Below are 13699 nucleotides of genomic sequence, written 5' to 3'. Positions count from 1 at the left end.
GTGACAGGAGAATGGTGGACAACATCTCCCACCCCATGCAGGAGACCCTGACAGCACTGAGCAGCTCCTTCAGTGGCAGGCTACTGCACCCACGATGTGGGAAGGAGAGGTTCAGAAGGTCTTTTCTTCCAACCACTGTCAGACTCTATAACAAAGACCTCACAGCTGACCACACATACACAGACAAACACACACACTTTGGTACATTTTGTTAAGTTGTAAATTGTTAAAATTGTAAATTTGTAGATATATACAGATACATATTTATCTTATTTTTTGTGCTGCTATTACCTTCTGCTTCTATCCACTTTCTGCCGTGACAATTGCAATTTCCCACTTGTGGGACTAATAAAGGTTGATCTTAACTTATCGTATCTTATCTTAAACATAAAACGGACCATAGTTTCCCCTTTCGGACCGGTTCATGACACGTCCCAATCTGGCATAACGGGTTTATTTCTGAATCTCTGCCTGATTTATCACAATTCTGTACACAGCGAAACAGAAATGAGCCTGAACCTCCTGCTGATGGAGTTGATCTGAATGTTGGTGTTTTTTTTGTGCAGGACACCTGATGGGTGAACACTTGGACGACTGTGGACTTCTATACTGATGGAGACGGAGACGGGCTCTACCACCATGTGACAGATAAACGCTGAAATAACTGAAGTATTCGCTCTGCATGCTGCCCCTGCTGCTGGATCTTCACCCACGTGGTGTCCGCAGAGCTCAGATTCTGATGATCTGGTGACTGAATGTGTGAAATGATGGAGGATTTTTGTTGAACGTGTATTGATATGAGTATTGAGTGTGTGCCGTATTAAATTAGTACTGATGCTGAACCAGCAGCTCCACTGATCTGACTGATGTGCAGACCATCATCAGAGAAGCAGATGCAGGGGACGTCACCCACCCTTCTTCTCACCAGGTTCTCGTTACCCTGCAGCTCAGCCTCAGTGTCACCGGGAAATACCGAACGTACCTGAGGACTCGTCATGTTGGCTGCACAGAATTCTGTTGTTGGTCGTGATTTACACAGATCCTTTATTTCAAAATGTCTGCATGCAAATACTCTGTACAGTTAAAATATTTAAATACAACACTTTTCCAAATAAAGTCTATTTCTATTAGGGCTGAAACGATTATTCGAATAACTCACATGATTCGATTACAAAAAATGTTCGAGGAAACTTCTTTGCCTCGGGGCTTCGTTTAATTCGCCACCAAAATCCATCTATTATCGTATCACGCCCGGTATCATTGTTCTACACGGACTGTTTTAACTGACGCGCATTTCAAAGATTTAATAAGGTGCAAATTATTGGCAGAAAATGAAGATACCGGTGTGCGTAAAAGGCATAAAATATCTAATGTGTGGGACCATTTTACGTTTCACGTAAACCACACTTCTCCAAGCGACTCGGACTACTTTTATTGCTAACTAACATTAACGCTTCTTAGAACGTACATTATTTGTAAGTATTTGCGTTATGAGTCAATAGTGACAAGGCAAGATAAGTAGCAAGAGAGGAAATCCACCAAGATCTCACTCATGTAATTCATCCCTCCTCATCTCACACACACACGTGCACACGCTTTATAGCATTTGTTGTACATCACAGCGGCGCAGGCTTGCACATACATTGCACACACATGCACTAATAAAAATTCTCTCTCTCTATTTTGCACGTAACATTGCACAAAGACAAACATTCCACCTACCTACCTCATCTGGAAACTGAACTGTATTGTTTAAGTTGGATTATTAGTAATTCTTTTTACTATTTTGCACCTTTATACTTTTTTCCTCTTTATTCTCAGATGGGCTATAGCAGGGGGTTACACCCCTTTTCCCTTTTTTTAATTAAAATAAAACTAAGGACAAATAGGCTAACCTATGTTTCATAGTTTTTCCATGTACATCATGAATGTTTCACAGAAAGGTTGATTAAATGGGCTTAGTTCTGGAGCCAGTAACCCAAAGGTTTTAAGCTTTGATCTAATAAAAGTATTGAGTTTAAATAAATTGTGAGGAATAACAGCCAATTTTCATGTTGCATAACACACTATTGACAGAGTTGTTTAAAAATGCAAAAGTATGAGTTAGCCGATTAGTCGATTAATCGATGAAAAAGAATCGACTGAATACTCGATTCCAAAAATATTCGATAGTTGCGGCCCTAATTTCTATCACAAAAAATCTGTTTATATTTTCAAAAAACAAGCGCAAAGAGACTGTTAGCATGTCATAGAATGGTGAGATCTGATGAATAAAATTAAATAACAGACTGCAGGATGGAAGACGCCTAGAGGCTAAACCAGAAGTCCCAGGTTCAAACCCCACTTACTACCATCGTGTCCCTGAGCAAGACACTTAACCCTGAGTGTCTCCAGGGGGGGACTGTCCCTATAACTACTAATTGTAAGACGCTCTGGGTAAGGGCGTCTGGTAAATGTTGGAAATGTAAATCTCACAGCATTGAGACACGTTCTCCAGGTAATGTCCATTAAAAAGCCCTCGAGCATCAAGTGCAGCATTTGTCCATATTTAACCGATTTCCAGCTGTTCTTCCTCCTTGAGCTTCTCCTGAAGCAGTTAAGTGTCTCCAGAAGATTCTAGTCCTTGTCCAGGTTTGACCTGCCAGGTTAGTCTTAAAACTTTTTTAACTTTTTTTTTTTATTTTAGTTTAGAATAGTTAGTTCCCTTTGGTTGCAGGGAAGACGTTGTCTATGACCGGTGCGCAGTGGTTTAAACTTTACTACCCTGTTTACCACGGCTGTAAATAATCATATTCCCAGGTGACCCAGCTTTAAGTATATTTCATGTTATAAAATAGTGATAATTCATTTCATGCATTAAGAGTCAGTTTCCTGGCTGGGCTTAATCCAGGAAACTGATCCTATAACTACATTCAGTCATAATATTTAATATTTGGTGGCCCATCTTATTTCATACTGGAATATAGAACGTTTATATGGTTCAGTGTTAGTTGTGTAGAAGAGACACTGTTCACTGTCAAGATAAGAATAAGATAATTTAAACAATATGTTAATAGGTTGAATATTAAATGTATATGAATATTCATTCTTAATTAATATATTCAATATAAATAAACAGCTGTTGCTCACCTGCTGCCTGCTTCCACCACAGCAGAGAATTTCTCTGAAGACAAAATACAAGAAATTCTATCAAAATCTGATCTCTACACTTGTGTAATCCTATAAAGACTCATCATGGTGCTTCATGTTACATATCTGGTCCATATTTTCTCATTGGTCATGTTACATCTCAGCCTTAAATAAACTCATCACAACTCATACTTTTTCCAGTACAAATATAAATATAAAAAATGTTCTTTTTTTTTTTCTTTATCTTCATGACTATTTACGTTGGTAGATTCTCACTGAAGGCATCAAAACTATGAATGAACACATGTGTGTGTGAGTGTCTGTGAGAGTGTGTGAGTGTGTGTGTGTGTGTGTGTGTGTGTGTGAGTGTGTGTGTGTGTGTGTGTGTGTGTGAGAGTGTGTGTGTGTGTGTGTGTGTATGTGTGAGAGTGAGTGTGTGTGTGAGTGTGTATATATGTGTGTGTAGGTGTGTAAGTATGTGTGTGTTAGTGTGTATATATGAGATACACTATATGAATACCTATTGCAAAACCTTTTCTAAAATGCACTTCCATTTTATACATTGAAACTTTGAAAGTTGCTGTAAGATTTTGCCACCTGCATAGTAAATAAGTGTGTACCATTATCATTTATTCAACTCAGGGGTCAGAGGTCAACTGAAAGGAAGCTGGAATAATCAGGATTTTTCTGAAGAAAATAAAAGTTAGACTTACCCACGCATGTAGTAAACACCTGCATGGATTCAACACCAGATGAGTTTTAATATTCAACAGTTCATATAAACTGAATTACTGATGAATATTGAGGTTACTTACATAAAGCAAGCCAGCCACAAAGCAGGAAACACTCAAACGGGAAAACCACCAAGCGCAGGTCTTCTACCGTCCGCTCTCCACGTTCTAATCATCACACATGAAACCATCATATTACATGTAAAGATCAGTTCACCATCCTGCACGGTCCACTGTGAAGAGTCCGGTGGATCATTGTTCACTAATTCTACACTCACCTGCTTTCATTATTAGTTCTGTAGCCAGAGAAATGGAATTTACTGCACAGAGACCCACAGTTCCTGATATGTAGAGAATCCGTCGAGGTTTTTCTACAACCAACAAAACAAATCAGAAAAAAGTAGAGAAAACCTGACCTCATCCACAGAAACAACTGCTGCTTCATCTGGTTAACAGGATATAATTATTCATAATTGGACCACTATTATTCTTCATTTATACAAGCAATAGTGACAGTAACATACGGGAGGACAAATCTTACAATCTCACAAGAGTGGACATTTAAACGAAATCATTTCTGTCCCGTGGTGCCTAAGAACAGGGGTGGGTCCTTTTAATCCGGCCCGCTATATCAACTTTGTATCAAATGATATAGTTTATATATCAATGCAGGGCTACAGGTGTACAGAGGGACATGTGACCGGAAAGGATGTGTGACCAGAGAAACGCATGACCAGAGGGACGCATGACCAGATGGACGGAAAGGATGTATGACCGGAGGGACGTATGACCGGAGGGACGCATGACGGGGGGACGCATGACCGGAGGGACGTATGACCGGAGGGACGTATGACTGGAGGGACGCATGACCGGAAGGACGTATGACCAGAGGGACATGTGACCGAACCGCCAAGGTACCGTCCCCCACACACTGCTGACCGTAGGGACGCATGACCGGAGGGACGTGTGACGAGAGGGATGCATGACGAGAGGGACATATGACCAGAGGTACGCATGACCGGAGGGACGCATGACCGGAGGGAAGTATGACTGGAGGGACGCATGACCGGAGGGACGCATGACCAGAGTCACGAATGACCGGAGGGACGTATGACCGGAGGGACACATATGACCAGAGGGACATATGACCAGAGGGACGAATGACTGGAGGGACGTATGACCGGAGGGACACATATGACCGGAGGGACATATGACTGGAGGGACGTATGACAGGAGGGACACATATGACCGGAGGGACGTATGACCGGAGGGACTATTGACCAGAAGTCTGCGGAACTGAACTTGTTTTGCATTAAACAAAAAACAACAAGTAAACATGTGACATTGAACAACAGAACTACAGACTGTGGTGAGGACAGTACCAGCAAATTTGGGTTCAAACGCGTGATCCAAAATCTCACAAAGACACAGGATCTGAAGCAGGACGATCACAGACAGCAAACCAGCAGTCCCTGTAATCACACAGACCAACATGAGTAACATTCAAACACCATATAACATATTTCATATAAAAATAAAGCATAAATTAGGGATTAAAAGGATCTATTAAATCATTTCCATTGCTACAATTTTATTTTCAGACGAATGATCCCACTAACTATATCAGTTAGTCATTGATATTTTATAATATTGTTACATATAAATATTCTATTTAAACTTTTTACATATGCATAACTCACTAGTTACATGTAACATATTAATTAATTAAATTTAAGAGCTATGGGCTCTTATGGGCTCTTTATATAAGATTATATAATTCGTACTGAAAGTAAAATTTCATACCTTCATAATTTTCCAAGTCCTGACGGTAAAAATACAGAAAAACCGCACAGAGTACGAGATGTGCAAGAACCAAAAAGTAAATCCTTCTTCTTTTATCTGAAACAATAAATAAGAAAAATAAGTCGTGTATAAAAGTTATGACATTGTTATTAAGCTGTAATCATGTCACTGATGTCTGACCTTGGAGACGGTGACACTCAATTATTTTTAACCCCAACAGTGCCAACAGTACCACCAGTGCCAACAGTACCACCAGTGCCATCAGTGCGGTTACTAACTGGACTGAAATCAGAAAAGAAGATGATGAGTTTACTGCACAGCAGAGATTTAAAATGTGGTAATTACATTCTTCAGAATTATGCTCTTAATTTTTTCCAGTTTATTTTCCACTGTCCCCTGATATTGAAATTAAATAAATAATGTCTGACTGATACATTTTACTTACTTGGATTTACTGATCGAGATCCAAAGAACAAGCTTAAAATGTAAAATAGATCCAAAAACAGAATAAGCGTGGTACTCATCGTCCAATGTCTTCTACTTTCTGCATTTAAAAAATGACAACAATAAAAATGTTATTACCACAATGCGTCTTCCCTTCATCACACATAACTAGTTTTATTCCTCCCAAAATACACTAGTAGCCTACACATTCGAGTAACACACTCGCCTATGAACCAGAAGACCCAGGTTCAAACCCCACTTAATACCATCGTGTCCCTGAGCAAGACACTTAACCCCGAGTGTCTCCGGGGGGGACTGTCCTTGTCATTACTGACTGTAAGTCGCTCTGGATAAGGGCGTCTGGTAAATGCTGTACATGTAAATGTAAACAAAGAAGCCAATTATCCCATGAATCTAAAACCAATAAAATTTTACAACTTAATATTTGTAGGCATATATTTAAAAGGAAACACAATGTTAATGAACCAATAGCAGAAGTTTTAATAGTGTCAAAATAGATTCATATTTATATATTAATAATATTGGTTTCATAGTGTACTGTATAACATGGGACATTTTACAATATACATTTCAGGCAGCATTTTAGATCAGAAATGCTCTCTAACTCTTACTCACCCTTAAAATGATATAATCCATGAAGAACAAAAACGAGCAGCAATGCAGCAAATGCAGTTACAATCAATCCATCTGTGATGTAATTCCGTCTTTCATACACCAAACCTAGTATATAAAAATAAATATATATTAAAACAAAAGATTGTCTCATTTGAAGCTCATGGCAGTTGAATAAGGAACATGACAGTAAAATATGAACTGAAGTGAGTGAGTATTTACCAAAATAAAATATTCCTGCAGCAACACTCATTTCTATGTAGAAACTTGTCCTGATTAAAAATTCTGTAAATAAAACAGCATGTTAGTCTTAAAAATCGACATATATATTTTACTGTATAACAGTAAACACACACAGAACTCAGGTATTTATACCAGGGAATTTATCAATATCTGGAACAACAGCAAAGAGCAGAAAGAAGCGACTCAGAAAGAGAACTGAGCAAGAGACCACCTCCTCTGTAGAACCTGCATCAGAAGGATGACATAAGACGATAAGATAATAAGACATAATAAGACAATAATGTTCATGTAAAATATTAAAATTACAGTAAGAAACATAAAAAAGTACAAAACTAGATGTGGTCATCTGATGAAGTGCAGCCCATTTACAAAATTCTTTACAATAAGAACACAGCTGGAGATCAGATCTTCCCTGATGATGACGTGTTCCACAAGTCACGTTCATAACTAGATTAATATCTTGCTGGTTTATGAATGTAAATGTTTTGGGGTCGGGGGTCTGTGTCTGTGGTAGAGAAAATGAAACGTCCTTGTCCTTTAGAACACAGTCACCTTCTTTCCACCACCAGAGCACGTAGGCGATGATCAGACAGATATTTGGACAAAAGACCAACAAGCTGTGATGCTTCAGCTCCCACTCACTCGTACCTGAGGAAGCGGGAATAAAAGCAGGATTACGAATGAAACCTACAGGCGTCAGAGTGAAACGACACGGTTGGTTTGAGAGGAGAAATATTCACATTATAACTGTAGTAAATTCTCATAAATAAATATAACATGATGTCAGGAACGGACAATAATGTGGCTTTATCTCCAACCTAAAAAAAAACAGCTTATTAAAAATTCTATTTATTATAATAATATTAATCAATATTAATAATGATTAATAATACATGATACACAATAATGGAACCTCCATCCTTCCATGTCCTCAGTTTTTGTGTAATTTCAGTGTATTTAGCTGAATGGGCCAGAATCTTTTAATTTCAAAGAGCCTGAATAAAAGATCAGAACAACTAAGAACATCATTAGAACTCATGTTCTGGGTGATAGGACGTTCTTCAGATAACTAGGACGTGGTTCTGTCTTGTCTTTACTGGCTTTTTGTTTGTCACAGTGATAAATAATCACTTTCAGGTTCATCTGAACCTACCTCTTATCATCAAGGTCCAAAGCAAAAGAACAAGAACTAGAGCTGTGAAGCAGAATATCAAAACCAGGATGTGCTGCCAGTAGAAACCTGTGGGGGGACATGGTCAAGTTCTATCTTCTTATCATTTAAAACATGACTATACATCATTGGCCGCGTGATGTTTCCATAATTTACCCAAAACCTGCAGTTCTGCTGTGGTGTTGGCTGACAGGTAACTGGTGTGAACCTGACACACGTAGTCCCCTTTATCTTCAGTCCTGACGTCCTTCAGCCTGAGAGAGAAGTTTCCTTTGTGGATTTCTGCAGGGAAGAGCTCGGCTCGGCCCTGATATCTCTCATGTGAAGAGTCTGGCCACGTGTTATTATCCTCGAAGAGCAGAACCAGTACGGATTCCCTGCTGGCGTCACGCTTATTCCAGGTCACCTGCTCAGGAAGGACGTGTGAGTCCACAGAGCAGCTCAGAACCACCTCCTGTCCCGCGTAGGCGAAGACAGGACGGTCTTCTCCAGTCACCCCCACTGGAACAGAATAGAATTTGACTCGTCATGGCAAAAAAAGATACGGTCCACCGGCTCTCCGGTAGTTCAGTAGTTCTCTTCCATTTTTCATTATTCATTTCACCCGTTTTATCGCTGACTGACTGTCTTATTGTATACTTGGTTTATTTGTGTCTTTTGTTCGTACTTTATGTAAAATTTTATTTGTGGGTGCATGGGTGGTAGTAGCCTAGTGGGTAACACACTCGCCTATGAACCAGAAGACCCGGGTTCAAACCCCACTTACTTCTATCGTGTCCCTGAGCAAGACACTTAACCCTGAGTGTCTCCAGGGGAGGACTGTCCCTGTAACTACTGACTGTAAGTCGCTCTGGATAAGGACGTCTGGTAAATGCTGTAAATGTAAATTTGTCACGTACACAGTCGTACACGGTATGATATGCAGTGAAATGCTTGTGCGATTGCTATTGACCTCAATATTACAAATATTACAAATATGCAAATATTACAATTTCATGTTTTAAAACATAAATTATATGTAACGAGTAGGGTGAAGATGTGCTAATGACTTCAATGCTTATACAGAAGCATTACGTAGCCGGTTACTTCATGTCAGTGTGTAACGTTGTTTAAATGTTACATGTTGGTTCTGGAGAAACGTTGTTTGGTTTCACTGTGTTCTGTCTAACATGCATGTAGCTGCAATGACAATAAAGCTCAACGTGATCTTGAACGTCCCTGGATGTGTGGTTTGTCACTCCTGTCTGCCCGCCAGTTCAGACTATCCTGTGTGGGAGGAGCTAAGAGACTCCACCTCCTAGCTGTGATGAAGGTGACTTAGTCCCAGGAGATGAACAGCTAAGCCACGCCCACATATTTTCCACCATTATCCCAGTACTTGTGTGTACAATTGCAGTCACATATGCAGAGAACGTTAAATGAAAGTTACATTTATATTCTGGTGTCAACATCTGCATCAGAATAAGAAAATCAGAATCAGAATAAGAAAACTTTATCAATCCTGAAGGAAATTAATGAAGGACGTGGAATAAACGCTCACCAACATGCTGGATGAGGGCCGTGGCGTCTCCGTACTCGGTGTCTGTATGAACTGAACATCTGTACATTCCAGCATCAGCAGGTGTAACGTTGGTGAGGAACAGAGAGAAGTTTCCTCTGCTGAGCTCCTCGGTGAAGAAGTGAGTTCTGTTCCTGAACTTCGGCTCCTGAGACTCTCCTCTCACTTCTCCATCCTGGAACAGGAGCACTACGGTCTCTAGATCGGTTCTCTTCCACAGCACCTCCAGCTCCTCCAGAGGTACGGGGGTCCGTACAGAACAGGGCAGCAGCACAGAGTCCCCCAGCTGGACCTGGAGAGGACCTGAGGGACCCTCAACCTGGAGACCTGGAACAGACAAGAGTAGACAAGCCCTCACGTTCTCATGCGTATTAGATGATGGCAAAATATGGCAGCCCGTCTCATCTTCAATCAGCCAAAATACACCCATGTTACACCTCTTGTCAACTCTCTCCACCGGCTCCCGGTAGCTGCTCGCATTGGAACTGCGCCCTCCTACATCAACACACTACTACCTAGCTACACTCCTGCATAGAAGCTACAATACTACCTCCTACATCAACACACTACTACCTAGCTACACTCCTGCACAGAAGCTACAATACTACCTCCTACATCAACACACTACTACCTAGCTACACTCCTGCACAGAAGCTACAATACTACCTCCTACATCAACACACTACTACCTAGCTTTTTCTAAAATCACATCTGATGAAATCATTCAGATTATTTCCACAGGCAACCCAACCACCTGTCCACTAGATCCAATACCTTCTGCAATGTTTCAAACTATCTCCCCTGACCTCATCCCTTTCATTTCTTATATCATAAACGGCTCAATCTCATCTGGCCACGTACCATCCGCCTTCAAAACAGCCAGGGTTCTTCCAATCCTAAAGAAACCCACTGCTGATCCTACAGACATTAACAATTACAGACCAGTTTCCCTCCTCTCGTTTCTATCCAAAATCCTTGAGCGCTGTGTCTACAACCAGCTATCACTCCATTTATCACAGAACAACCTCCTGGATCCTAACCAGTCTGGCTTCAGAACAGCTCATTCCACCGAGACTGCCCTTTTGGCGGTTACCGAGCAGCTACATGCAGCCAGATTGGCAAAACTGTCATCAGTTCTTATTCTCCTTGACCTATCTGCTGCATTTGACACCGTTAACCACAAGACTCTCTTGTCAATCCTGAAGAGGCTTGGAATTCGGGGCTCAGCATGGCAGTGGTTTGCTTCCTACCTTGATGAGCGATCTTACCAAGTGACTTGGAAAGGATCCACCTCTACCTCACGTAGACTCTCCACTGGTGTCCCTCAAGGCTCGGTGCTAGGTCCTCTCCTTTTCTCCCTCTACACGAGATCACTTGGTGAGGTCATTTCCTCACATGGATTATCCTACCACTGCTATGCTGACGACACACAACTCCTCTTCTCCTTTCCTCCCTCTGATCTACATGCTGCTTCCAAAATCTCTGCATGTCTAACAGACATCTCGTCTTGGATGGCAGCCCATCACCTCCAACTCAATCCCACCAAAACTGAACTAATATTCATTCCAGCAGATTCTTCACCACATCAGGATCTTGCTATTTACCTAGACAACTCGCAGCTCTCTCCTTCTGCAACAGCCCGCAACCTTGGCGTAACAATAGACAACCAACTCTCCTTCTCAACTCACATCAGCAATCTTTCCCGCTCATGTAGATTCCTTCTCTACAATATCAGACGAATCCGCCCTTACCTGTCAACCCAGGCCACCCAACTACTGGTTCAGTCCTTAGTAATCTCACGACTGGACTACTGCAACTCCCTTCTAGCTGGTCTACCTCTATGTACCATCCGACCTCTACAACTCATACAAAATGCAGCAGCACGACTGATCTTCAACCTTCCCAAATTCTCCCATACCACCCCTCTGCTACGTTCCCTTCACTGGCTCCCAGTAGCTGCACGCATCAGGTTCAAAATACTGATGCTGGCCTACAAAGCCAAACATGGAGCAGCACCATCCTACCTCACAGCCCTCATTACACCTCGCACTGCACCTCGTCTACTCCGAGCCTCCAGTACTGCTCGCCTGGTCCCTCCATCTCTGAAGGTAAAAGGAAAACATTCATCCAGACTCTTCTCCGTCTTGGCCCCTCGGTGGTGGAATGAACTTCCCCTCGAGGTCAGAACAGCTCAGTCACTGAGCACCTTCAAACGGCAGCTCAAGACCTTCCTCTTTAAAGAATATTTAGATTAAATTGTAATTTTCTTGTCAAACTTTGTGTACAGAATCTACAACAGAGTGAATTAAATAGATGTATTCATAGTTGGGGTCCTAGTGAACCGGAATTGATCTCTTCATCGATGGTAACTTGAAAGCACGTTGTAAGTCGCTCTGGATAAGGGCGTCTGCCAAATGCCGTAAATGTAAATGTAAATGTAAATGTAGCTACACTCCTGCACAGAAGCTACAATACTACCTCCTACATCAACACACTACTACCTAGCTACACTCCTGCACAGAAGCTACAATACTACCTCCTACATCAACACACTACTACCTAGCTACACTCCTGCACAGAAGCTACAATACTACCTCCTACATCAACACACTACTACCTAGCTACACTCCTGCACAGAAGCTACAATACTACCTCCTACATCAACACACTACTACCTAGCTACACTCCTGCACAGAAGCTACAATACTACCTCCTACATCAACACACTACTACCTAGCTACACTCCTGCACAGAAGCTACAATACTACCTCCTACATCAACACACTACTACCTAGCTACACTCCTGCACAGAAGCTACAATACTACCTCCTACATCAACACAATACTACCTAGCTACACTCCTGCACAGAAGCTACAATACTACCTCCTACATCAACACAATACTACCTAGCTACACTCCTGCACAGAAGCTACAATACTACCTCCTACATCAACACACTACTACCTAGCTACACCCCTGCACAGAAGCTACAATACTACCTCCTACATCAACACACTACTACCTAGCTACACCCCTGCACGCTCTCTCAGATCGGCAAACGAAAGGAGACTAAAAATTCCTTCTTCACGGGGTCTCCGATTCCAATCATCTCTGTTCTCCGTTGTTGTCCCTGGCTGGTGGAACAACCTGCCCTCCTCCACACGACTAGCCGAGACTATCACCACTTTTAAGAAGCAGGTGAAAACCCTCTTGTTCAAAAAATATTACAGACAAATCTAACACTTACACACGCACATGCGTACACATTGCACAAACAAATACAAAATGTATAAATACATTATAATTTTTCTTAGTCTAGCACCTAACAAGCATGCTCTTCACTGACAAGTCTAAGCCTTATCAGGGCTCTTAGTTTGTAAACTCAATATTCTATAGAAATCGAACGAGAATTGCTGGTGTCTTCCTCTTGTAAGTCGCTTTGGATAAAAGCGTCTGCTAAATAAAGTAAAGTAAAGTAAAGTAAAGTAAAGTATTAAACTACATGTGCAGAAGATATGAAAATCTGGTACCTTCAAATCCAACGATAACCGACAAAACGACGAGATACAGCAGGGCTCTCATTTCTCTGGAGCTTCAACCACAACAAAACCGCCACGCATTGCAGATAAAGACACAATAAAATAAAACGAGAGTTACTTTCGCTTTTGGAGAGAAGAACGGACCGCGCATGCGCAGCTCTGTGGGGCGGACAGTTCGAGAAGGGTCTGGCTCCTGGGTGTGGCGCTCCACACTAAGCGGAAACACGTGACCTGCCAGTGTGCCAGTGTAACATTGAAAAATCACTATTACATGCTAAGTGTATTGTGTTATTTCTGCTAAAACCTGAACTGGCTTATTTTTCATTTTTTTTACATCCAAAATATATTTGATCTCATAACTTAATCTGTTGTCCCGTACATTTTATCTGCTCCCTCTATGCAGTCAGTGGAATAAGGGTCTCAGCACTTTGAAAAACAGCATAAAGT

The 13699-nt window shown here is 41.4% G+C and overlaps 1 protein-coding gene across 2 annotated transcripts; it reads right to left on the bottom strand.

Annotated features, from left to right (window-relative positions):
* Window positions 1-284: 284 nt before the first annotated feature.
* Window positions 285-13410, bottom strand: LOC114765583 (uncharacterized). 2 transcript variants are annotated; one of them, XM_028955774.1, is made up of 17 exons: window positions 13244-13410; window positions 9695-10039; window positions 8311-8655; window positions 8137-8223; window positions 7536-7631; window positions 7116-7208; window positions 6963-7025; window positions 6744-6848; window positions 6109-6207; window positions 5844-5945; window positions 5664-5759; window positions 5243-5332; window positions 4139-4231; window positions 3945-4028; window positions 3843-3861; window positions 3130-3163; window positions 1981-3013 (listed from the first exon to the last, which is right to left on the bottom strand). In XM_028955774.1, exons 1-17 carry the CDS (start codon window positions 13293-13295, stop codon window positions 3011-3013), a joined length of 1806 nt encoding a protein of 601 aa, XP_028811607.1. In that variant the 5' UTR covers window positions 13296-13410; the 3' UTR covers window positions 1981-3010. The 2 variants fall into 2 exon arrangements, with proteins under 2 accessions (XP_028811608.1, XP_028811607.1); XM_028955775.1 differs by lacking the exons at window positions 1981-3013; window positions 3130-3163 and adding an exon at window positions 285-751.
* Between the last annotated feature and the right edge of the window lie 289 nt (window positions 13411-13699).

The sequence above is a fragment of the Denticeps clupeoides genome, chromosome 16, assembly GCF_900700375.1.
Source record: "Denticeps clupeoides chromosome 16, fDenClu1.1, whole genome shotgun sequence".
NCBI lineage: Eukaryota > Metazoa > Chordata > Actinopteri > Clupeiformes > Denticipitidae > Denticeps > Denticeps clupeoides.
This window is presented reverse-complemented; position numbering and strand designations above follow the sequence as displayed.

Coding starts and splice junctions, on each gene's coding strand:
- LOC114765583 (XM_028955774.1), bottom strand. CDS start 13,295: ATGAGAGCCCTGCTGTATCTCGTCGTTTTGTCGGTTATCGTTGGATTT. Junction 8,656..9,694: donor GGCCCTCATCCAGCATGTTG/GTGAGCGTTTAT, acceptor ATTCTGTTCCAG/TGGGGGTGACTGGAGAAGAC. Junction 6,208..6,743: donor TGGATTATATCATTTTAAGG/GTGAGTAAGAGT, acceptor TTTTAAATGCAG/AAAGTAGAAGACATTGGACG.